This window comes from Mus pahari, chromosome 1 (genome assembly GCF_900095145.1).
Source record: "Mus pahari chromosome 1, PAHARI_EIJ_v1.1, whole genome shotgun sequence".
NCBI classification, from domain to species: Eukaryota; Metazoa; Chordata; class Mammalia; order Rodentia; family Muridae; genus Mus; species Mus pahari.
Window position 1 is genome coordinate 101,534,772 of NC_034590.1, and position 27,357 is coordinate 101,562,128.

General features: G+C 43.9%; 1 protein-coding gene across 1 annotated transcript in view; it reads right to left on the reverse strand.

The window, feature by feature from the left end:
* Nucleotides 1-27,357, reverse strand: part of Cpxm2 (carboxypeptidase X, M14 family member 2) — a 106,630-nt gene that overhangs the window by 44,957 nt on the left and 34,316 nt on the right. The window contains exon 4 of the mRNA XM_021198676.1: nt 14,954-15,093. Coding sequence (XP_021054335.1) covers nt 14,954-15,093 — 140 coding nt within the window. The remainder of the gene's footprint in view (nt 1-14,953; nt 15,094-27,357) is intronic.

Sequence of the window (27,357 nt, forward strand, 5' to 3'; positions counted from 1 at the left end):
AGGAAGGAAGGAAGGAAGGAAGGAAGGAACAAGCACAAGAAATATCTGCTAAGCAGTTTATAGTAGTTGCCCAGGTGGCCAGAAATGGGATCAGAGGACCTGAAATAGGGACTATTTTTAAAGGTCAGAGATGTTTCTTGGCTGTTTGAACAATGAAGTGATACATTAATTAAAAATAACCCCCTACATCCCTCTCTTATGCATTCCCACCTCATCTCTGACATTTTCAGTCTTTCTACACACTCCAAGGCTGTTTTCTCCAGGCATATGCAAGAAGACCCAAGGCCAGTTTGTATCTTGCTTATCAATTGAGCACAGGATGAAGAGCAGAACTTCTTTTCCCTCCTCCTTTAAAAGTCCACATTTCTTTGCTGCAACGCTCTGGAGAGAATTCCAATGGAACTTTCTTAGTAGTACCGGAAAGCACATGACTCTCCCTTCTGTGGCCTGCCTGAACTCTGAAGCATCGCCAGCTTGGGAGTGGCTGGTAACACTGATGTTATGTTTTTATAGAGAGACTAGAAGGAAAAACTAGGGATCAGCAGGCTATTTGAAAAAAGAGAAAGAAATAATAACCTTCTGCGTGACTTAGCAAAGGTTTTAACTTTCAAAAATGCTTAGGGAAAAACTGTGGACTCACCCATTCCTCGGCCTGGTTCAAAGTTGGCATAGCATAAAAATGTCTCCCTAGAAAGCAACCACTTGGTCAAAGTTGGAAGCTTCCTGCTAAGCACGAAAGGAAGTTTGTTTTGAGGGAGTGAAGTCCATACTCAGACAGTTGTCTGCCCTCGAGCCATGCTGCAGAGCTGAGAGGGAACACATACAAAAGCTCAGGACTTGAAGGCCTTAGTGGGCTCCTGCAAGGATCAGGGGCCCCTAAGGCTAGAAGAAATGGGGGTTGGCTTAGCTAATCATGACATCTCTAGCAGACACAGTGTCTGCCATGAGGTTTACAAATTCTAAGCTCTGGGGTACTATAAGGTACAGTGTTAACAGCACTTGCTGGGACAGTAGCTCAGTATATACTAGTTATTTTCTCTAGATTGTTCTGTAATAAAACATGGGACTAGGACAGAGAACCTGAGTTCGGTTCCCAGTACACACCTGGTAGTTCACAACTGCCTATAATTCTTAAAGGTATCTGACACCATCTTCTGGCCTACAGGCTCCTATGTGCATAACTATAGATTATTTATAGTGTACATAAACTAACACACACACACACACACACAGAGAGAGAGAGAGAGAGAGAGAGAGAGAGAGAGAGAGAGAGAGAGAGAGAGAGAACGTCCAGATCTTTCCTTTGATGAACACATATACACTATGTCTACCTCTTTCCTCTGATGAATACACACAGTATGTTCAGAGCCTCTAGTGAGAAACCTACACAGAATCTGGCCAGTGGATTCTCCATATTATGAAATCTATTCTGAATTGCCAACATATGATTCTGGTCTAAAAGATGACAGTTTCTCTTGTGTCTGTGCCTATCTCTCTGTCTCTCTGTCTGTCTATCTGTCTCTCTGTCTCTCTCTATCTCTGTCTCTCTCTCTCTGTCTCTCTCTTTCTCTCTCTCTGTGTGTGTGTGTGTGTGTGTGTGTGTGTGTCTGTGTGTGTGTGTGTGTGTCTGTGTAATGGTCTGAGAATTGAATCTAGGTCCCTGTACATGTTAAGCAATGCTATACTGCTGAATTCTACCCACAATCTAGTTTTATCCCCCAAATCTCCATCCATCTTGGAAAATTTCAAATATTTGTGATCATTTTCTCATGCACACACATGCTCATCAGAGGAAGGGGTGGACAAAATGTGTATGTGTAAATCAGAGGAAAGAAGGAAGTAGGCAAAAAAAAAATCCCTAATAAGGTCAAAGTCATCTTAATTCATGTGCAGCAGCTATAGGCACACCAATGTCAGCCTCATTGTTTTGGCAGCCAAATGAGATTTCTGCTAACTCAATAAAATACTGGCCACAAAAAAATAAAAATAAAAAAATTTAGTTACTTATGTATGAATATAACAGGACATACAGGACTTATTTGCTGAACATGACAAAACTTTGGTGAAGGAAACTACATTTAGTGGAAAAACAGTTTGTGGTCCTGTATTGAAAGATTCAACACAAAGGCGTAAACTCCCAACAAATTAATACACAGGTTTAACATAATCCTGTGAAAATTGTAGTAGGATATAAGCAAGATTATTATATAAATAAGATTTTGTAGATATTAACAAGATTATTATAAAATTAATATACAAAGGCAAAGGATCTAAATAAGCTATGACAATTTTGAAATCAGATAAAGTGAGACAAATTGATCTACTCAACTACAAACATTATATAATCGCAGAAATCATTGTTATTGTTCTTGGGTTTAACCCCCAGGATTAGAGAACAGACAGGAAATACGAAAGGAAAGAAGGAGCCATTCAGGCACTGTGTGGCACAGGAGGAGGGACAGACACAGATTTGTGAAGCAGAACTGAGCCCCGGGCATTCATCTGCCCAGCTATGGTGGACTGATAATGAACAAAGGGTTGGGAGATTCAGCAGAGAGGACAGTGCCTTCAGCATGAGCCTCTCTATGTGTAACATCAACCATGAAACAGTCAAAAGTTTCAAGCAGCCAAAACTAACTTAAACCAAGTGTTATGAAGAGGAATAATCTGAGGACATATAAGTATCTTGAACCCCAATCAAAGAGCTACTGGCAAGATCTCAGGCACACATTTGATGTCCACCACACTGGAGCCCCACAGCCTTGGTCTCTTTTGCTCATCTCTCCAAGACAGACCCTCCCCAAATCCTATCACAAATGGGTCAAGATATTCAAGATTAGGTTGATCATCCCAATCTGGAAACCTAATCTCTGAAGCTTTCTGAGCACTTATTTGACACTATAAATGGGAAATTCCACACTTGAACTTATGTGGTGGGTCACAGTCTGTGGCATACAGACACGCTAGACATGTTGAATAAAACCACCATCAGCCTCTGTGTATAAAAGTCAGAAGAAACAAACTGGTTTCATATTTAGCCTTGAGTTCTACACCCAAGATGTCTCATGTTGCACGTGTGAACATTTTTTTTTTTAAGTATCTGGTCCCATGCATTCCATCACAGGCCTGTGAGAAGCCCCTAGTCCTCAGAAGTAACCTGTCCTAGGCATCCCCCACCATATCCAAGTGAGGGAAGCATGGCTAAATCCTCTTCAGTTGGAGAAGAGGAAGCATTTGGAGCCAATTCATTATTGGAATCACAAGGGAGCTGGCTGCAGCTTGCCCACCCCTCCCTGTGGAGCCACATTCCAGCCGTCTCATGGCCCAAATCCTGCCCAACGCTGAATTAGAACTTTGGGCAGAACTGCTGATCCCAAGAGATCTAGAGCCACCTTCCACAGCTGCTGCAAACAAAATACAAAACAGAAAGTTCTATCTTGTTTACAGTAGACATGCTCAGTAGCTAGAAAAAGAGTTCACACATTTCATTCTCCCCCTTCCCTCCTACCCCCTCTCTGCTAGAATAGCAATCACTGGGCCAAATGGTTGCACCACATTCCCAGTACTGCCAAATGTTGAAGCCTGTGTGAAATGTGAACCCATTGATTGATTGGAATTTTCACTTTAGACTGGTTACCACAGCCTTTTGAGAATGCAAGTTGACTGCCATAAACTGCCAAGTACTATGCACTTCCCATTACCTTGTTAACTTGTCCATGGGGAGACAACAGAAGAACACTACTTTGGAACAAGGAGTCAATATATTTGGGTAGGGGGTAAAGCAACAAGACCCACAGCAAAGAGCACAAGAAGAAAACAGACAAGGACCCCCAAATCTGGAATCCCCACTTAAAGGATCAGAGGAAAAAAGACCAAAGAAATGGCCCTTGTGGATGCTGGAGAATGGAGATGTAGTCTGGTACTGCCCTAGCTGGATGTCTGACCAGCTCCACTCACAGCTGGAGACTCTATCCTGGCCCCGCATGCTGCAGACAGCACACCACCAGAGCTGGGCTGGCCACTGAAGGGCCTCTACTGGCCCTAGGACCTCTGAATGGTAGCACCTTTGGTTTTCTGTTGATGCTACAAAACCACTAGTTTAAATAACAGGGGTGCATCTGCTCTGGAGGCCAGAAGTCCTAAAGTCAAGGTGTCAGTGGGGCTGAGTTCCTTTTGTTGGTTGAGAGAGAAGGTCTCCATGTCCTTGCTAGCCCCATCTCTGCGCTTGCTCACAGCCCCATCCTGCATATCTGGCAGCTGGGAGCTACATCTCTGCCTTTGGCTTCTTCCCTGTTGGGCAGACACAGACTCTAGCAATTATCCTGGCCCCAGTCAAACAACCCAGGGTAGTGCCCCATGGTAAGTAGAGCTGATGGACAACCTCATTCCCACCTGGCACTTTGTCCTGGAAACTTGCTTAGTCACAGGTTCCATGCACAAGAAGATGGATTGGAGGAAGAAAGTTATGGACAATTTCACTTTCTCTGTAAAACTGGAAGCTTACAACCTAGTTAATATAAAGCCAACTATATATAACGTTAAGTATTTCTTTTACCCTATTACGTCTTCCTTCTGATTTAAAAATAGCTAAAATAATGGCCCCCTTTGGGCAAGGTCTCTGGTCTCAGAAACCTTCAGTGAAATATATGGCGCAGAGCCTCTGTCTACCCTGCAACAAGCCTCATGACACAAGAACAAATGAGGGGTAATGAGGGGGCACTGGTGCAGAGACAAGAGGTGGAGGAAGGAGAATAAAAAGGGGCAAGCATTCCCTTACAAGACAGGCAGGTTAGGCCAGCTCCTCTGGCTTTCTATAGCTCAGTATCCTCATCCATGCAATGAGCCACTGGGCACCACATGAGGGGGCACAGGCAAAGTGCTCAGAGTCTCAGTTTAGGTGCCTATATGCTGTTATTTAAAGAAATTCCCAAACTACCAAATGTACCCCACCCAAAAGCAGACATAGGACAAAAGGTCAGACTCAGCTTCTTTGCTATCTGTTGCATCTTTTCTAGGTACTGTGTGTAGGTGCTGGGAGGGTCTAGCTCTGGGTGGATGGGAAAGAGACCAAGAGGCAGGGCAGGTGAGAAGAAGTCACTAGGTCAAGAGCAGTGCCAACTTTTGAGGTCTCTGCTACATGTTGGGAGTGTGATTGAAGTTCTTACTGCATTGCATGGGACATACAGCCAGCTGAGCAATATGCATGGGCTTAGAGAATGATATGTGGAGTTGCCACAGTCCAAGGACCCTCTACAAGAGGGACAGAGTCCTAAGAAAGCAACAGCAGCAGTGGGCTGCTTACTGTATGCCCAGGATAACTTCAACCAACTCCTTCAATCCTCATGCCAGTGGTGTATACTAGTGTCACACTTGATGAGTGGAGAAAGGGAGGCACAGAAAGTCTCAGGAATGTGTCCAAGGACACACAGCCAGGAATGCCAGTCTCCCTCTGGAATCTGGGATAGGTCTGTGTCCACACATTTTGCATGGCTATGACCAGAGAAAAATGCCTGTAAAGAGCAGAGACTTATTTTGGCTCATGGTTCCAGAGGGTTCAGTCTATATGCTTCCTTATTTCTATTGTTTCCAGGCCTGTGATAGTGCAGTGCATCCTGCCTGAGAGGAGTGGAGCTGAGTTACTCATGTCCTGGAAGATGCAAAGCAGGGGTGGAGGCAGGGGCCAAGCACAGCACCTAGAAGCACACATCCAGTGACCCCTCACAGTTCCCAAGTCAAAAACCCATCGATGGATTAATCCATGGATGAGGTCAAAGCCCTCATAAGCCAATCACTTCCCAAAGGCTTCCACCTTCGAACACTGCTGTATTGGGAAACAGACTTACCATGCCTAAGACTTTGCTTGTCATTTCTAATCCGAGTCAGGACATCGGCAAAGAACCAGAGCTTCTTTCCAAGTGGGTGCAGCCTGTCTCCACCCTGTGGCTTAGCCCCCTGTGCTAGACATACTTTGGCCCTGTTTAGCCTCTGGAGAAGGGAGGGATGAGAGAGGCCAGTTACAGAGACCCACCCCAGACCTAACACCGGAGATTTCAGGGCAAATGAGCCTGCTGGGCCCCAGGAGTAACATCGGTGCAGCACAAACACATGAGCAAGGAGTGGTCTCACTCTCTCTGCATAGAGGGCATCAAGTGTGCAGGCCCTAAGGAGGCAGCATGCTTGATCTATCTATGGAGAAAATAAAAAAAGGAAACTTCTGGTCTAGGAGGAGAGCAAGCACCATGAAGTAAACACATATGGACAGAGGGAGCTAATCCAACAGCCTTGTGAGGCAGAACATCAGCTCACCAGATGTGATCATTAATATTGATCATCAACTTAACAGAATCCAGACAAGGCTCTGTAAACCTTATGAGGGATTTTCTAGATTAGGTTAACTGAGGTGGGAAGAATCATGTTCCATGTGGGTGGCATCGTTCCATAGACTGAGATCTTAGACTGCACAAGCTCCCGAGGCTGCCTCTTCCTCACCATGATGGACAGTGAACTTGAGCCAAAATAGATCCTTCCTTTGTTAATGGCTTTTGGTTTTGTGGCAGCAATAGAGCAAGTGTCTAATGCAACAAGGAAGAGGGTCTGCTACAAAGAGGTCTTTCGCACCGAGAAACAAAAATGGGAAAAGGCAAGGGTATCAGCCGTTGCCCCAAGGGTGTCCCAAGGAGCGGTGACCCTGACACAAAGACCTTGAAAACAGTGTGGTGAAGCTTCCATCCCAGAAGCCAGCTCTACAGTTGTTTGACTTCAGACATGTCACCATCTGAGAGTTCATTCCTTAGTCGCTGACACCCAGAAACCCAAGGAGGAAGCGTGGGAGGCATCTGTGAAGTCTCTGTTTGGTTTTAAACAGCTCCCTCTGCATACATAAAACAGACAAAGCACAGGGTGAAGAAAAGACCGCCTCACCTTGAACTTGAACTTGACAGTGTTTTCATTAAAACCCTTCAAGATCATGCCAAACTCCCTGCTCAGAAACTGTCAGTTCTCCAAGAAGTTAGAAAGGAGTGTGGAAATTCTTTCCCCAGGAGCCCACAGGTGCCTGACATCTCATCTCCCCATTAGGCAAGGACAAGACATGGCATGATATGTTCTGAAAACACACCGCCCTCCCTCCCTTCCAAAGAGACAAGATGATTGATGAAGCCTCCTACAGTTCTTCCCTTCTGGGGCCTCCAGGCTCCCTTCCCCCTCCCTGAGTGCAGGGCTCTGTTGTCTCTCCTCCCTCTGAGCTCTGGCAAACTGTTCTATGCATCCCACATAGTAAGTAGGGATAAGGTGACCATGGTGAAGGATGGGTTGGTCCCCAGAGTGCAGAAAGCTGGGTACCACTGGGGGAAGAGGGAGGGGGCACCAGCTGAACACTGCACTGTGGAAATGAGATGCTGAGCAGGTGTTGGGGTTTCCCTCTCCCCTGCCCCAGTGGACCCAGCCTTTATTCCAGTTACTCTTTAACTGCTAAGTTTCTACCACCTTCACTTTTCCCTCTGCTGTGACTAGACTGTCCTTTACCTGTCCTGTCAACTCACCCTGTCCATCTCGCCCTGAATACTCTTTGCCAGCAGGGAACATGGAAGTGGTCAGCTTTGCAGTCTCAAGATTCTCAGATTTATTCCCCACTCTGTCTTTCCTTCTGCTCACTCCCTAACCCCACTGGTCCCCAGACAAGCCTCCACCACTTCTTAAGCCTGGCATTCCCGCAATGTGCCCTTGAACCTGACCTCTGACTTGAATCCATGTACCACTAGCACTAGACTTTGATTTCCAACTCTTCCCTCTTGGCACAGTATGTGTACACTAGCAGCACCACCCTAGTGCCCTTGAACTTCTGCAGTACAACTACCATCAGCTCCCACATTCCCTACATACAAACCACCAAGATAGCCCCAGGAATAGTGAGAAGTCTGTGTTCTTAACATTCACTGAGCCCTTTTTGAGACAGAGTAGAAAAACTCCCTAGGTTTTTGCCCAACATTGACCTTGCATTTTTTTTAAGTTTCAGTCCATAAACCTGCCATACTCACTCTATGCAGAGAATCCTTCTCCGAAGCTGTAAAGCCAGTTGCTCCCTCACCTGGATCCGCTCAGGAGATCTGAGTCCTTTCCAGGGTGATCTCTCTACCTCCTGTCAGCCTCATAGCAGCCCAGAACCCTTTGTGCACTGGTGTAGCTGTTTGTCACAACTCCTACTCACTTCAAGGCCAAAATGTGACTATAAAGGAAGTAATAACTTGTCTGTCTGATCCTACCTTCCTTGTGACTTGGGTACCTCATTTTTCTCAAAGAAACTAGTACCCTGAGCCTCTGCAAAGATATCCCATTCCAAATGTCATGCTAACTTCTTAGTGATGTGCACAACCATGTCAAATCTTTGTATTTTTGGACACAAAGCCTGGCTTACAACTAGAGTTCTCTATTTATCTTACTAACAATCCTGACTTCTTGCTCCAAATTCAGCCAACTGGTCAACCTCCCTTAGTTCTCTTCATCCCCTCCCCACGATATCTTACAAACACAAACCTGGTGCTTAAGTTACTGCCTTACTTAAAAAAAAAATCAAATAAAAAACAGAAAACAGATGGCTTTCCCTACTAAACAGTTAAAGTGCAAAACATTTGGTTTTTTAAAATTGTCTGCATTTCTTCCAAGTCCTCAGAAGCACTGACTCACCTCAGCAGAGTAATTAACTTTTCAATCATCGTGCTAGTTATAATTGCAACACTCACATGTCTAATATACTTTCTGTCATTAGGGAAATGAAAGATTGGTTTCTATTGGGGCACTAACTTTTCACTAAATGGCAATGCAGTGAGGAATGATAATTTATATTGCTAAAACATATAAATTACTCAAAATCATTATAACAATTATATTTTATAACTCCAGATAGCCCAAATTAGTTGAAAAAATTATTAAAACTGAAATTGCAGACTTTGTCACCAGCTCGAATGTGAATTACTGGGGGGATGTGGTATTTGTGCCTTAGGACCTCAGGCATCATCCTCAACTCAGCCCTGCCACAGGTCCAATGGGAGCTCCCCCCACCTCAGGTCAGTAGGGCCTCTGCCTTCTCTTGAAGTCCCCATAGCATACTGAATTCTCCTACTAGACTACTCCCTAAACACAGGATCAAGTCTTGCTTTCATTTACAATCTTATTCTTAGTATAGAGCACTCAATAAATACCATATGAATTAATTAATAAATACACAGGGAATGCCACAAACAAAATATTAAAGATGTTCATTTTAAAATACCAACTGTGCCAGTCCTATAAAGGAAACACATTTTTAAAAGTCTTTTCCCAGTATTTAAACAACTTTTATGTCTTTAGAATACAAAGTATTGCGTTTCATCATAGCATTTCCCAAACAATTTTTGTTTTTGTTGATGATGATGATTCTCTTTTCGCCCACACCATAATATTCTGAAATATACATTTGTAAAGTGCTTTCTCCCTTCACATAGCAAGAGGCTGGTTTTTATTTGTTTGTTTGTTTGGTTGGTTGTTTGTTTGTTTGGTTGGTTGGTTGGTTATTTGGTTGTTTGTTTGTTTGGTTGTTTGTTTGGTTGTTTGTTTGGTTGGTTGGTAGGATAGTTGGCTGATTTTGTTTTGTTTTCTTGTTTTTGAGGCAAGCTGTCATGTAGCCCAGGATGGCTCAATGTACTATGTAGGCTCCAGATTCTCTTATTTCTGCTTTCAGAGTACTCAGATAACAGGTGTGCATTAGTGTACCCAGTTTTTCCTGCACTGCTAGGGATCCAACCCAGGACTTCCTTCATGCTAGGCCAGCACTCTACCAAGTGAGCCACATCCCTGAGTGCAAAACAGCAACATCTACTTGGGCAAACTCCTTTCTGGAGCTGGAAACTACTTTCTTCTGTGTCTGAAATCTTAGTCACTCAAGTGCAGCCCTCTTTCACGCCTGACTGGAAAAGGCAAACTCTGACCCCAGATCTAGCTTTGCTTGTTGATCTGAATCCCATGTCTGCTTAGGTCTGCGGAATAGCAGTTAACATGTGAGGAAGTGGGTAGACTGTAACCTGCACAGGGCATATCAAGTAACAAAGATACCCAATACAGAGACACTTGAGGAGAACAGAGGACCAGGCAAGCAATGTTCCCCCTCTTAGAACCACACAGAGTGGTCTATCCTGATTATCACTTCCAAGTACTTCCAATAAATAGTGTATTTGGGAGAAGGACCCACGGCTAAAAAATAAAACCAGAAATAAATGGTTCTAGAGAAACACAGAAAATGAGAGGATGGAAATTCCTTTCTATTAAGCTCTTACTATGTGCTCTATAAGTTTTAAATATCCTAGTATAATTGCTTACAATCCCATGCGCACACACACACACACACACACACACACACACTTACATCTGTATGAGATAGAGAGTAGCCAATCCATTGTAGAGGTCAGAAAACTGAGGCTCAAAGAAGGGAGTCTACATAACCATGAGGAACTAGAGGCGTGCCGTGATTTTAGGGTTCGAGCCACTCATCTCTAGAAGTCTGTCACAACTCAGCCTTCTCTCTCCCGCCTTTCACTCTGTTTCCTCATTCTAGTGTATGCCTTCTCTCAGTCATGTGTAGCCCCAGATTAATTAACTCATTACTAGTCAGGGTGAATGAACCTTTGTTGACTTAATCACATTCATTTTTTTTAGGGAGTGATTTGTTGAGCATCGAACAGGTGCCTGGTTCTGCACATGTTCCCCAAATACCAGGGCATGGCCACTGTCAGCAATGCTCTGAGTAGCTGCTAAAAAGAAAGACAGAAACTTAAAATGTGTTCGTTCCAGAAACAATATGGAGTCAGGAGTCAGGGGAGAGAGAAAGAGATGGATACTGTCATCTTCCCTGCAAATATTTATGATGTCTAACATGGACATGGGTGGTTGTTTGTTTGTTTTACCGTTTGCAACAGATTCACACATTGCCTTCCACATTATTCGTGCACTGTTGAAGGAACAGCTCAGATACTGAAGCATGCCACCCTTCTACTTCCTGTTGACCCTTGGTGGGGACAGAACTCTTCCAGGAGGCCCAGTACACTGACACCCGTCAGATTTCTTGATCTCATTATCCCTGAGCAATAATTTGACTTGAAATAAATTTAGACATTAAGAAAAATCAGACTCTTAGGAGTGATTCTAACTCTCACCTCCCCCCTTAAATGACCTGAGAAATGATGGTGTTCCATCTGTGATGTCTTGCTTATCCCCCTTGTGTTTGTAGTTAAGAAGAAATGGGAGCACTGTACTTACTTCAATTTTTTTTTCTAATCCTATAATAACCCACCGACTTCATCTCTAATGACAGTGGCCAGACAGGTTAATAGCCAGGCATAATCATCAACCCCCTGTTCTCATTCCTTATTGATTACTTCACACCAGTCTTTTCTTCACAACTTCCCATTCTCCTTTGAGCAACCCAGTTTCCAAGCCCTCCTCCCTAAGAGCCTTTCAGAATTCAAGTAGTAAAAATAACTGTCATGTGATAATATGCCATTAAGGAGGGGAAAAAAACCACATAGTTCTGAGCAAACATTGGCATGCATGAATGTATGCATAATTGCCACTGAAAAGCCAACTAAATAAAGTGTAATCCTCAAAATAGCAAAAAATAATCAAATGTTGTCAAACTGCATGAAATATCCCAGCTCTGAAAATTATTTACTTGGGGTATATAATTCAAATAAAGGAGGGGTAAGCACAAAATTCTTCTCTCAATATGAAAAAGATAGCAAGAAATTGGGACATGATGGAGGCATGGCTGAGTAAATCACAGACCATTAAAAATAATCATTATGAAATCTGAGTCACAGCATGAAAATGTAATATACTAAGTCAAAAACAACATAATTGGTATGATATGCAGTATATAAGAAAAATCTGTTGGTATAAAGAGAGTGGGATCATGGGTAATACTTTAAGACACTATTAGATATTACAATATTATCTTTTAACTAAAAAAAAATACAGAGGAAAGGAGGAGATGAGTCACTGTCAGACAATTATTGCCACACAAAAATATGGTTATTATTGATTTAATGTTGCTCATTTATTAGGGAAGCATTTGATGGGCATCAAACAGGTGCCTGTACTGGACATGTCCCCCAAATGACAGGGCATGGCCTCTATCAGCAAGGATCTCAGTAACAAAGACAGAAACCAATAAGAGAGAAACTGAAATGTGTCTATACCAGAAAAATGCAAAGTTAAATGCAAAGTTAGGAACAATGACAAGTGGTTAACTGTGAGTACAGATGTCAAGTCTTATCCCAGTTTAGTTATTAATGTTGACCACTTTCAAAATTAAAATTAGTCTCTGTGATAGTATTAATTGTCAACTTGACAGGATCTAGAGACATCTGGGAGATGGGCCTTTGGACATGCTTCTAGGAGGTTATCTTGACTGTGTTAATTAAAGTGGAAAAACCTACCCACTGTGAGTGGCACCATTCCCTAGGCTAGGATCCTAGCCAGTGTAAATGGAGAAAGGAAGCCCAGCAGCAGTATGCACTCATCACTCTTTGTTTCTTGACTGGTGATACAATGTAATCATCTAGTATAAACCAGGAACACCTTAAAGTCTCATGGAAAGTTCCTTGGCTATCCTTGGAAATTGAACTACTTTAGAAGCCACCAAAAACATGCATATGGCTACTATAAAGACACACAAATGTGATTCTTTCTTGAGAAGCTTACACCTAACACTTGGTTATATCTTATCCTTTCTCTGAGGGCCCCTCTCTAAATCCAAGTGCTCCATGCTTAAGCCTATAGTCACATCTCTTTTGAATAAACTCCAATTCTACATAGTAGAGACTCCTAACTTTTTTCTGCAACCAAGTCATGAGTCATGTCTTCACCAGAGTAGACTTCTCTGAAAAGACTCCCTCTGATGTCCCTCAGTCAGCAACATGGAGCTCATCTGTGGCCCTTGCCCTTCTGACACTGATAGCCTTATCAGAAAGCCATACTTTAATTTTACATGATTGATCAATAGTGAAAGATGCCAAGAAATGGAACTTTGGTTTGCAGCAATGTGAAGGGGCAGGAGCTATGAGGAGGAAGGGATCTTAGTGGAGTCACACTACACAACCAGTTTTCTAATGTCGGTGTCCTTGGCTTCACAGTATGGACAGGTATAGAGGAACCTGAAGATTTCTCATTTAAATTCAGAAATCACTAGTATCCTGTTGACCTCACTGAAACCTGGTAAGACCCCACTGCGTGCACAGGACCCAAGGTCAGAGCCGTCCATCTCCATAGCTACCCTGATGTGTATGTGTTCATTTTTCTGGATGTTAAAGATTGTATTTATAATAAGAAAAAACACACATTTTTTTTTATAAAATATGCATGACACAGGATTTCTCATACTGCCTTGATAAGTGTGCATCCCCATGGCTCCCAGTCCACCTGCCCTGACTTGCCATCATCACCATCACCCACGTCCAGGAGGTGTCCCCATCCGGAACTTCAGCTCTTTGCTTACAAATATTAACTCCCCACTGTTCTCCTCCCAGGTCCTAACAGTCGCCATCCTGTTTCAGTCTCTATGGATCTGATTACTCTAGGTCCTTGTGTGATCAGAATTATCTGGTATCCTTCCTTTTTTTATTATTATTTTATTTATCAGCATGCACCCAAGGTTCCTTCTCATCCAGCGTGTGCCAGAACCCCTTCCTCTGTAAGCAGAGGAAGCTCCACAGTGGAAAAACAAGGTGAGATCTATGCTCTCTTGCTCTGTTCTCTCCTGCTCTTTGTTTTGAGACTGGGTCTCGGGTAGCCCAGCTTGGCCTTGAACTCTTCATAGGTGTGGAGGATTGTATGAGAATACCCCCATATCCTTTATAGCTGTGGAGGATTGTATGAGAATGCCCCCATAGCCTTTATAGCTGTGGAGGATTGTATGAGAATGCCCCCATAACCTCTGGCATTTGAACACAAGGTTCCCGGGAGGTGGTGCTGTCTTGTGGGAGTCTAAAAGATGTGGCTTTGCTGGAGGAAGTCCGTCACTTTACTGGATTTGAGGCTTCAAAGCTTCACACCCTTCACACTTCAGTCTCTACTTTCTGCTTGTGGTTCAGAATATGAGCTCCCAGCTTGATGATCCAGTTGCCATGTCTCCTGTCTCCCAGCTGTAATGGCCCTTTTCCCTTGGAACGGTAAGCCCCCAAAATCCTCCTTCCTGACTTGGTCTTGGTTTTAGCATAGCAATAGGAAAGTAAAGAATCCAGGCAGTAAATTTGACCTTGAACTGACCTTCCTGCCTGTGCTTCCCAGCTGTTGAGATTACAGGAGTGCATGACATCTCCTGCTTTAGTCAGTGCTGGAGATAGACCCCCAGGGATCCACACATGCTAAGCTGAGCTATATCCCAGCCAAGATGGAGGGTTTTGAGAGGTTATTACCATCTCTCAGAGTCACCATCAGACCACCTTTGTTAATGCCACAACTCTAATCCGAAATTCAAGACTGAGAAACAGTCCCATTCTCTGATCTCTGAGCTGGTTCATTCCTCACTTAAAACACATCTCAAGTGGCCATTTGTTTGGGAACCTGCCAAGACTTCTAATCCTTCTTCCAGCATCTGCATGGTTCTTCCTCTCTCCTCCCAAGACCAAGTGCTCACTGCTTGCTGAGAGGTCTTACCTCAGGCTGAGTTTAACCCACCTGTCCAGATACCAATAATTTATCAGGATCCAAGATACTAGCCACGTACCTCAGGGCTCATCTATGACTACACCCCTGTCCACCTCATCTTCATTTCTCAGTGGGCCCTGCCCTGTCCCTGCAGAAGAGGAGGTGTCCGTTCAGCCTTGGCCACCTTCCAGTCACCCTTCATCAGGTACTGCTCTGCAGTCTCCCTTCAACTGATAGGTGGAAGATAAAGCCTGTCAGGCACAGGTGCTGCCCCACTTACAGCCAGAGAGAGTTCCTTCCTTGGGTAATGACCCCTGTGAACTTGGTCAGGCGCCGGGCGTCCACTTCAATCCACTGATGCAAGTCGTTCCTACCAGCACACCAAGCCCCATCGTAAAAGTCGTTTTCATTAATGCCTGCCTAGAAAGAAGAAGATGGTGTTCAGAAAGACCTTGGATTGAAGATGAATAAGACATCTTTTCTTGAGACAGAGAGGAAGAGAGGACAAGAGAAGAAAAACTACTGTACCACAAACTCCTTATTCTAAACCATGGGAAGGAGTTGAGACTATCTTGGTATAGCGTGTCTTCTTCTTGGCATATGTGAAAGACTAAATTTAATGAGCTCCTATTACTTATTCAGTCAACACATGAAACCCCATCTCCTATGTACTTACCATGATAGGTACCATTGCCAGCTTGACACAATCTACTTGATTTGCTTGACAAATCAACTAGATTTTGCTTGACAAATGAACTACTGGACAAAATTCCAGGCTTGTCTGTGGGAGCTTCTAGATCAGGTTAACTGGAGATCAGAAGATCCACCCTGGATGTGGGCAGCACTGTTTCTGGGCTCAAGTCCCAGACAGTATGACAAGGAAAGAGTATGGAGTACTCATCTCTGCCTTCCATGTAACCATGGACACAGTGTGACCAGCTGCCTCATACTCCTGTCACCATGCCTTCCCATCTTGATGGACTGAACCCTCAAGCCAAGGAACAAAATAAAGAATTTCTTCTTTAAGATGCTTTAATCAGGTATGCGCATCCTGCCGCCCACACACCAGGTGCTGGGGAACCTCACCACGCAGGCAGCAAGAGATACACAGTAACAAGAACAAGGAGGCAGGTGCTATTCAGGGACTCTGAGGGAACTGCCTTGAGAGCATTTAAGGACAGTTCAGCTGAGTCTCTGAGACCATACAGAGACTCCCCCTAAAGAGGAGCAGCGTGGATCTGGCCCCAAAATATAAGTACTTACTCGTGAGTATCTGCCCATCAAGAACTTGTTTGATGTGTTCTTTTTTTTTTTTTTTTTTTTTCTCACTAGTATGGATAAAACATTGTATATTTGCGTTTCCAAGGTAGGTCAAATTGCTGCTCTGAAATTATCACTGCAGTCTCACCATTTAAAGAGATAATTCCTTGACATCATTTTAAAAATGTTTAATTAGAGACATTTGAATGAAGTGAAGCCTTCCAATTTACTAAGGCTCAGTCTGCCTGAATTCTGTTTTATTTTTAAGTGACTACTTTATATGGTTGTAGCTGGATAACAGAAAGTACAATTCTTAGAATGTCAGATCATCGCAGGCTGAAGAGACAACTCAGTGTCTAAAAGCACTGGCTACTCTTGCCGAGGACCAGAATTGGGTTCCCACAACCCTTACTGGGCAGCCCACAACTTCATGGAACTCCAGTTCCAAAGGGTCTGATGCCTTCTTCTGGATTCCACTGGTACCTACAACCCTGTGCACATTTCCACCACACACATACATAAAAGTAAAGTGAATTGTTTAAAAATAATAATAGATCAGCCCATCATCTCTATGTCTTCCATCTTCTTTATCTTTGATTACTTTTTAGTGAGTTTTAGGGACAGTCTGGCTTTTAATGAGCAACAGAATATGAAGTTCAGAGTATAGCTATGTATATAGCTGGGCCGACAGTCCCAGAACCCTTACACTCATTACAACATGAGCTAACACAACTGTCTTAGTTAGGGTTTCTATTGCTAGGATAAAGCACAATAACCAAAAAGCAACTTGGGAGAAAGGGGTTTACTTCATCTTACAGCTCTCAGGTTATACGCCATCACTGAGGGAAGTCAAGGCAGGAACCCGGAAGCCAGAACTGAAGCAGAGACCATGAAGGAGTGCTGCTTACTAGCTTGCTCCTCATAGCTTGCTCAGCCCAATTTCTTCTACAGCTCAGGCCCACCTGTCTGCAGCAGGAACAATCCTCGGAAGGCTGGGCCCTTTTACAGCAGCCATTTATCAAGAAAATGCCCTGCCTGCTTAACTACAGACTAATCTTCTGGAGGGAAATTCTCTCTTAAGATTTCCTCTTCCTTTGCAAACTTTATATGACCCAGCACAAGGCAAGGCCTGGGCCAAGTAGTGGGAGTGGGTGGGTAGGGGAGCAGAGGTGGGGGGAGGGGTATAGGAAACTTTCGGGATAGCATTTGAAATGTAAATAAAGAAAATAATAAAAAAAGAAAAAAAAGAAAAAAAAAAGATTTCCTCTTCCAACGTATGTCTAGGTGTGTGACAAACTCACAAAAATCAGGCAGCCGAGCAGCCTCCTGTCAGGACCAAACTTGGTCCATGCATGCATGCATAAGGATTTCTGACACTACCCTCAATGACCTTTGAGGCAACTAATAGAATACGGACAACACACTGCCTTCAGCAGGCCCTGCCAGCACAAGTGAACATCAGTTTCAGAAACTCTTAAGTCAATACTCCTCAGAAAGCAAGTGTTAAACTACCCAAGAAGTTAAGGTCCAGATGGCCTCAGTGACATAGGTGATATACCATAAAAATCAGTGATGGTGGTTGTTATGTAGGATCTGTCGCCTAAAATCAACAGGAAAAGTTTGCTCTTCACTGTTTCCAATGGCCCCAGGTACCTATGTAGGTTAATCCTTAGGAAACCTGGTGCCTGCTGCATTGCATCACAGTTTCTTGTCTTGACAGACAGCAGGGAGGCGAGATGCCAGCCCTCAGGCTATAATTATACAGCCACTTCCTCTCTACAGTAGAAGGCAATTATCCTCCTAATGGCAGAGATTTGCAGCACATTAATGACCTACAATGTCACAACTTGAGCCCTCTCCAGAAACCAGAGCATGCACTTATGTTTTTGTTGTGGTTCCCCTGTTCTCGTAAAAGCACTGGAGACTTGCTGTTCAGAGCTCCATTCATCCAGTCCCTCAAACCTTCACTGAACTTGCATTATACAGCAAGTGTAAAAGGTGAAAGGTGTGTGTACCTCATCCCTAAGTACTAGTGCATACTGAAGGCTGAAGTCTACACATGGCACCATAGTGACAGACACCATGCAGATACTGGTAGAGAGTGAACTCCAAGAATGAACCACAAGCCACAAGTCCTAGCTGACATTCCAGGGTTTGCATAGATGCTCTGGGCCTTGGTTTTCAAATATCTGTCAGTGTGGAGGTGATGTCTGTTACCAAATGTGGGTTTAAATAATGAGTGCTCACTAGAGCTAGGAGAGGACTCCGCTAGTGAAGTGTAAGGATCTGAGCTCCATCTCCAGTGGCCACATAAAAATTGGTCATGGTGGGCTTGTCTGTAATTCTAGTGCTTAAGGTAGAGGTAGACAAGCAGATCCCTGGAAAACAACAGGCACCCCATTTAGCCAGTTGGTAAGTGCTGGGTTCTGTGAAAGACACTGACTTAATATGTGAAGTAGAAAAGGATAGAGGAAGACACCCACCCAGTTAACCACCAGCCTCTACACACACACACACACACACACACACACACACACACACACACACACGCATACATGTGTGACACACATACATGCATGCTCACACATGCACAAATGTACACATACACACATACATTTAAGCAAACATGTATGAACAGACACAAACATGTATGCATAGACACATACATACATGCTGGCATGCACATACACATATACACACACAGGTAAGCATACACACATGCGCACACGCAGAGATACATACACATCAAGACAAAACAGTACTCAATAAATGTTAGTTTTCAGAATATTTAAAACAGGAAGCTTTTGGTTAGCACTAGCAACAGGTGTCAATGTGAGCACTTTATGAATTACTTCAAGTTTTACAGGATCCAGGAAATTGTGTCCCTCTTCCAATTGCCGGCTATTACTTTTTTTATCCAATTGAAACCATCCAGGAAATGACTAGGAGCTCAGAAGAAAGGAGATTCGTGATCTAAGATTCTCAACAGGAGTCCACACTATCATGATGAGGGTAATGTGGCAATGTCTGGTGTCCCTGGGGACTATTACATCTAGGGATAAGGATGTCACTCAATACCTACAATGCATAGAACGACTGCTACACCAAAAGTTGTCTGCATCAAGTGAAGCCACAGGCCTTAGACTCTGGTCTAAGGTGAGGCCAACGAGCCCTGAGTGATGTGGCAACTCAGATCCTCACGCTGTAGAATCCTAGAAGCCAGGGTTGTCTGCATGCTCCTCGCCAGCATCAGGTGACCAGGGCTTGGAACTGCATTTAAGGTTCTTGGTTTTACCAACCTAGGGATGCAACTTCTGCTGCCAGTCTCAGTTCACTGTAGGCACAGCAACCAGTCAATTAAATAGTTATCCTGCTGGTAGAGGTGACTCACCGGGCATTTATAGCCATCTCTGAAAAATCAATTAGGAACTTCAAAAGCAAGCATCCAGAGAGGTCACCAAATTATCCCACAGGGCAATAAACAGTATTAGTGAAATGCCTCTAAGAAAGCAGAAAATGAGAACATTCAGCTCTGTGTTTACAATGCTGAGGAGAGCTGACAAGAGGGCTGAGGGGTTAAAGGCACCTGCCCTTAAGCCTGGTGACCCAAGTTCCATCCCTAGGACCAACAAGGTAGAGGGGGAAAAAAGCCTGACCCCTGCATGTTGTCCTCTGACTCTGTACTCACCTCCCCGTGCATTAACTAATAAATGCCATTTTGAGAAGAAAACTAAAAATAAAAAAGTTAGGGATACATTTCAAAATTTGTTCAGTAAGAAGTTGCTGAAATAAAAGATTTGATTCCTTCAAGGATAAGCTGGTCTGGAAAACACCATTAACATGGTGCGAACACGGCAGCAAATAGGTTGAGAAGTAATGTAATTTTCTCAAGGCAATCAAGTTATATGAGACATTTGCAAGGCTCCTAACAGACTCAATTTTGTGAAGGTTAAACGTGGCTGGAGGTCTGTAATAAAGACACCACCTGACAGGGTCCACTTAAGATGGCAGATAGAGAGTCTCCCTACAGGGGCTGGGTAAAACACATCGAGTTTCTTTTCTCCTTCCCTCAAAAATCTTCTGAACAAAATAAGATACAAAATACAGCTTCAACCTCTGGGAAAATTCAAAGACATCGTGTTCCCTAGATCACAACATACAAAGACAGAGCTGGGGACAGAGGTCCTTTGTGGCAGGAGACAGAAGTCCAACCCACTAGCAGAACTCCTCTGAGAACCCAGCCCCAGACAAGCTTAGAGGAATGCCAGTGTCTTGAAGGTGAGGTGGGCAAGACTGACATCAGTGGCTTCCCCGTGGTCATGGGAAATCAACGTGGTCCACATGTAACTGAAAAATTGTGTCCGTGAAAAACAGTCATGAAGCCTAGATATGTGGACCCCAGGGCCAGGAGGAAAAATATGACAGGTTTCAGGGAATGTAACACACAGAGAGTCAGTTCATTCGTCTCGGCCTTTACCAGGCATGAGAACACCATACAGCCGAACTTAGGAACTACCAAACACTAACACCAATGCAATGGTGAGCAGACAGGCACATTAGAGAACTGTAATGGATGTCTCTAGCAGGAGCCTCACTTGCGTAAAGCAAGAACAGGAAACAAACGCAGAAAAGGCGAAGAGAAGAATGGCTGGGAGATGGGTCAGTGAATAAAGTAGTTCTCAGGCAAGCACTGTGACCTGACTTTGAGCCACAGAATTCTACATCAAAAGCTAGGCATGGCTCTGGGGAGGTGGTACAGGTGGATCCCTGTGGTTCTTGGGCCGGTCAGTGTGGTGGAATTAACAAGCTCCAGGTTCAGTAAGAGAGAGACCTTGTCTCAGAAAACAAGGTGAAGAGAGGTTGAGGAAGACATCAGATATTACCTCATCAGACATGAAGACAACAGGCATGTGCACATAGGCATGCACGCACATATGCATGCACACACAGGCATGCACACACAAACAAAAGCAAAGAATATAGAACAAAGATGCTGCCAGAATTCTCAACAGCAGCATTTACAAAAATAGAGAGACTATGTGGACCCCAAGGCTAGGAGGACAAGTGTGACAGGTTTCAGGGAAGGTCAGCACACAGAGGAGTGAGACAGTCAGCTCCATTCTTCTCAGCCTTGACCAGCTATGAGATTCTAGGTCCTCTAAAGAATTTTAGGCTCTGCCAAACAGTCTGTCCATTATGATGGGATAATGAACACACTTTTAGATTAATCTGCATAAAAAATAAAGACATTATGACCCATTTTTTCAAAACTAGACTGTCTTAAGCTTAGCTTCAATTACAAATGAACAAAAAGCTTGGGACCCTACTAACACCTGCTCGGCTAGCTGCCCCCCCACCCAAACTAGTAATTTGGCATAGAAGATTATTAATAGAGCCAGCTTCCTTAATGTTAGGTCTAGCCACACACCTAACAGCCTGCAGATGGACAAGGTCATAAACCTAAAGGCTTTAAGATAAATAAGATGTGAAATAGATAAACCCAGGTACGATCTTTGTTGAGTAATAGACTAACATGGCAGGTGATGTGAATGTTGTAACCTCCCCTCTCCACTATGACTAGCCAGTGAGAAAAAGGAGGGAGGGACCAGTATTCAGGATTTTTAAAAAGTGTTCTCTGCACTCAATCAAAGCGCCTGCCTCTCTACCTGGGTTGGTACCCAACCTTGCAAAATAAACTGCTATCCTGGATCCAGTACTTGTTATTATGAGTATGGGGGGTTTCTCTAATTCTCACAATCATCTCCCCCCAAATTTCATTACTCATGCACCATTTCCATTAAATTACTAGAGGGTGTAGTTAGACAAAAATTAGAATATGGTGGGTCTGGGAAAAAGGAGCTGAAACCAATTGCCGGTCAGAGAGCTGTATTAGGAGAGTTATTAGACCCTTGCTCTGGGCACTGTGATGGGGTCCTCAAGGAGAAGGCCTTCATCTCCAGGGCACAGAGTTAAGTTCGGGCTCTTCCGGGTTTCCAGCACAGAAGAGAATTCTCACACGGATGGAGCTTAGTGGTAGTAGCTGTACAGGTGAGTCAGTGAGCAACCCAGAGCTCCTGAAACCCGGAAAGCACAACCTAGCTAAAAACACTCAGAACCTCAGCTTTATAGAAAAGTATGCTGAAGCCATTTCAGAGACTGGTACAAGGTGGAGGGGGAACCTTTTCAACAACGTAAGTAATTCTAGGAAAACAAAGGTTAAAAAAAATAGATAAAATAAACTTTCACGGCTCAGAATTATATTTATTGGCTCAGTAGGAAGTAATATTTAAGCAGCTGTTAAAAGGAAAACTTTTAATATAGGTCTGTTACAAAATTGACACATTGGGGTCAGCAAGATGGCTCCAAAGGCAAGGACCTGAGTTTCATACCTGCAACCCATGGTGAAAGGAGAGAACTGACTCCCAAAAGTTGTCCTCTGACCTTCAAATGTGAGAGCACATGTGCATGCACGCACACACACACACACACACACACACACACACCACACAATATAATAAAAATAATGAAAATAATAATGATAATGATAGTAACGTGATACCATTTTTATTGAATGTATGAAAAGGGTTGACCACACTTATAAACATTAAGGAAGTATCTCCCATAGCCAGAACCCAAAGACACAGCCAAAAGTTTTACACTAATACTTATCAATATGTACACATTATTTATTAGTACTTAAATTCCCCGAGGAACAACTAAAAGCATTTGAAAGTCATTGCCCATCCCCAGTGCCGGTGGCAGTCTGGGGAGGGGTGAAGCATGGAATATGTGCCAACAGAAGCCAGCTTCTCTATTCCCGTGGCCACCCTCCCAATGTTGACTTCTATATCTTGCTTCTGGAAGCGTATAAAAATGCACATTTATTTTTTGAAGCACATGAAAGGTACACAGAAGTAAAGTGGAGAAAAGGGAACCTCTCCTACATTTTCCTTCATTTCTGGAGTCTACAGAAACCTCCAGCAGGCCAGGCATTATGTGAAATGCTTTGCTTGGTGGCCTTTAGGGAAAGCGACTCACTCTGGAATGAAATCACCGAGCTGTATCTCCCGCTACCCTCAGCCACCTCTGTGCGGAAACATCTGGAAACAAATTAAAAAGTCATAGCCGCATGACTGTAACCATTTAGCAATTCTAAGATAATAGACTTACAGCTGCTATTCAGCAGAGCTATTTATACGCAAAACAGAAGGAAATGGTAGTTACATTTTAAAGTAGGTTTGAGAGGGAAAAAAAAAATGACAAGAAATGGTGACTTTCTTTGGTGGTGGGCAGGGAGATAATCTGCAAGCATTAGTGGTCCCTCTGATTAGTACAGCTAAGTAGTTACTCTGAAGCCATAAAGTGGTGTAAGGTGCCTGGGGCTGGGGAGAGATGGCGCATGGTTAAGAACTTGTTGCTCTTGCCGAGTTATCAGTTCCCAGCACCCGTCTTGTTATAGGCTCACCACTGCCTATGACTCCATCTCCTGGGGAAGCCAACACCCCTCTGGCCTCTGAGATTGTCTACACACACGTGACAAACACAATGACACGGATATAAAAATAAATCCTTAAAAAATAAACCATCCCATGCAGTCCAAACCCCGGCCTCTAAAGTCAGCTAGAATAAAAAGTGCTCAGTGACTTTTGAAACCATTCTTAAAAGCAACCAAAGAAGCCAGTGAATAGCCAGGGACTGAAACTGAAAACATGGCAGAAGGAACCCCATTAAATAAGCATGAATTGTTTTTAAAAATAAAGTTGTTCGTTGAAAAAAAAAAAAAAAGAAAGAATATTTATTTTCTAATTCAATTCAACTAAAATTGCAGACCTGCTTTGGTCATTATAGTTGCATGTGCATGAAATAAGTTTAATTCTCAAAAAGAGCAGCCATCAATCTGCGAGGGTTCCTTGTGCCCCACAAGGCAGCACTGTGTGAACAGCCTCCAGGGTCCACATGGCCCAAGCTCAGTCCTGCACTCGACTTCATTGTCTTCTCCAAGTAGAGCAGTCTTAATACTGGAATTATCAGTATCAACGCCGGGTCCTGGCACCCTATCAACATTGGCTCATCCAGCCACCCCCAATAACTAGATGAAGGAGAATGAAACTCATAGAAAAGCAGAGAAAGGAGTGTCATTCAATGTGGCCACACAGGGAAGGAGGACAATAAGGAGGCCTTCTGTCCTAGTTTCATTTCTGTTTCAAATATCCTATGGAAAAAGAAACTTAAAAGAGGGAGGGGTTTATTTCAGCTTACAGCTCCAAGTTACAGTTCATCATTGTAAGGAAGTCAAGGCAGAAACCTTAAACAGCTTGTCACATCACTTCCACAGTCAAGAGCAGAGAAAGACAAAAGTATACATGCTCGCTGGCTTGACAGCTGTTCGCAGTTCAATTTCTCCACTCTTATAAGGTTCAGGAACCCCTGCCTAGGAAATGGCTCCACCCACAGTGGGCTGGGCCTTCTCACACTAATGAACTTAATTGAACCAAACACCCACAGATACAGGATAGCTTGCCAACCCTATGTGAGCAATCCCTCATTTAGAGTCTCTTCCAAGTGATTCTAGTTAGTTGACAAAGCTAACTAACCATAATTTTCAGTGACCACCCCCTGTCTATCTTTGAGGTCCTGACATGATGATTCGGGTTTAAACATAGGGCAAGAGTTATGCATAACTAAGCAGTCTTGGTCAAGATGTGGTCTCAACTATCACTAACCCAGGGTTGTCTAGGCTCTAGCCTTTCCCTTAAGATGTCTGACAAGCTGTCATAACTTTGTGAGATCTCTTCCTGGGAGACAAATCCCCCCTCTGGCTGGCACCAGGTCTCATCCTTTTCGTTCTCCCAGCTTGACTCTCCGGGAAAATGACCAGTTTTTTTTGGTCCATTATCTCAATGGTCTTGCCATCCAAAAGGAGAGAAGGGTACATGGGTCTATTTAGGATTATCTTCATTCCTTCCAATGTAGTTACAGTCTGTCTGTAAAATGGGATTGAACTAGAGTCCCTAGGAGAGGACTGTGGGATGGCTACATATTCCTGGTGTTAAATAATCTATAGACTGTCCACCACAGCAGGGAAGGTATGAGGGGAGTAAACAAAATCCACTCCATTTTATGGCTGAACCAGCTACAACTGGTGACTAAATTTCCTTCCTGGATGCACCTTAACTGCCCTGCCAGCAGTGGAGCTCAGTTCATCTAGCCTGTTGACAAGTGCTCTCTCTTTCAATGAGTCATCACCATGACTTAGGTATTCCATTTTTGGATTTTGCGGTTCCTTCAGCTAGTGACCCATTTCATTGGTTGAAGTTCCTCTTTCCTATATACATTTCAAAGATCTATCTCCTTTGCAGTTAAGCTCATGTAACTTACCTAATTCTCTCTGTTGTTTACAAAGTCCCTCCCTATGGTCTCCCTCCTCTGGGCAGTGATGAAGTCATTATTTCTATTTCTCTCTAACTCTCCTCTTGTTCTGTCATGGTCTAATTACATCTATTACATTCTTCTTAGCACCTGCTTGTACCTTGGTTTTCCCTTTTAACTGACACAATAAATGGTGTGCGTCTATGGGGTAGATAGAGCATGACAGCTCCATGTAGATATATAATGTGTGAAGATCGAATCCGAGCAAATGGCACATCTGAAACCTCACTGGAAATTTGTTTTAATCAGACACGTTCTTAAACCCTTTCTATAAGGTATTTTAAAATATTCAATTGATTGAATATTTGGCCACTCTACTGTCCTGTAGAATGTGTTCACAATGAAAACTAGCTCCTTCTTCCTCTTTCTTCACTTCTACCTCCTTTTCTTACTCCTCTCTCCTTTTTCCTCCTCTTCCTCTTCCTTCTTCTCCTCCTCTTCTTCAGACAGGGTCCTGTGTGGTCCAGGCCACCATCCAGCAGCCCCTGAATTCACAATGGAAGTTGCTTCTGCTGCCACTTATGTGAAGACTTTACGTGTATGTGGGTGCCTGAGTGCATATGTGTGTACCATGCCTCTGCAGATGTCCTCAGAGTCCAGAGAGGGCATCACATCTCCTGGAACTAGAGTTACAAGTGGTTATGAGCTGCCTGACATAGATGCTGAGAACCACACCTAGGTCCTCTGCCGGAATAGCAAGGACTTTTCACCGCTCATCCTGTCTCTGTCCTCTTGTTCTGCCCCCTCCGATTATTTTCCTCCTCCCCTTCCCATATAGTGAAGCCTGGCCTCAAACTCACCCTGATCCTTCTGTCTCCCAGGTCTGAGATCCCAGGTGTGTGCCATCGTGCCAAACCACAATAGACATTTCTTTGGAAGAAAATAAGAAGTGTGTGGCCATCATTATGATAAATATTCATTTGAATTTTCCAAGGGAGTCATCATTGAAAATATTCAGTTCTGTTATTACCATAAAAATCCAAATTCCCCAAATTCCAGTGTTTTTGGCACCTAGTGCTGTGTCCCAGGCTGCTGCTTGAAGCCAGATACACAATAAAATCCCTTTATGGGAACAGACGGATGGCATGCCTTGATTCAGGAATGAGCTTCCCTGAGATTATTTTTGCCTCAGCAGCCCCCAGGAAGGCTTGTGGAGTCACAGTAAGTTTCGTATGGCCAGCCCATTACCAGAAACCAACAGAGGCTGAGCACCATGAAACTGAGTCAGGGCTAAAGGATCAGGCAAGCTTTGGGACCAAAGGTCCAGCCATGGGCAGCCATGAGGCGCGCAGTAGGAAAACTGCAGAGAACTAGATCTCCAGGCTGGGAGAGGCGAGGCTCTGGGGGAGAGGCGAGGCTCTGGGGGAGAGGCGAGGCTCTGGGGGAGAGGCGAGGCTCTGGGGGAGAGGCGAGGCTCTGGNCGAGGCTCTGGGGGAGAGGCGAGGCTCTGGGGGAGAGGCGAGGCTCTGGGGGAGAGGCGAGGCTCTGGGGGAGAGGCGAGGCTCTGGGGGAGAGGTGAGGCTCTGGTTGCATTGGCACCAAAACTTATGGAGCCGCAGTATGAGGGATGAGTCCCGTCATGTGATTAGCACACCCAGATAGAACCCATTCGGGGCCTGGCAAGATAGTTCAGCAGGTACAGGTGCTTAGTGCCAAGCCTGGTGACCCAAGTTCAATCCCCGGGACCTACATGACGGAAGGAGAGTAACTCTGCAAGTTGCCCCTGGCCTCACACATCCATAAATAAATGAATGTAACACTGAAAAAATTAAAAAAAAAATCTTAATTCAGTAATCTACACCTGACTTCCTGACCCAAGGGTACATAGACACTGTGGGCCTTAGCTCACATATAACTTCAAGTAAAAAGGGATCCCATAACTTGACCCCAATATCATCATCATCTTCTTCTTCTTCTTCTTCTTCTTCTTCTTCTTCTTCTTCTTCTTCTTCTTCTTCTTCTTCTTCTTCTTCTTCTTCTTCTTCTTCTTCTTCT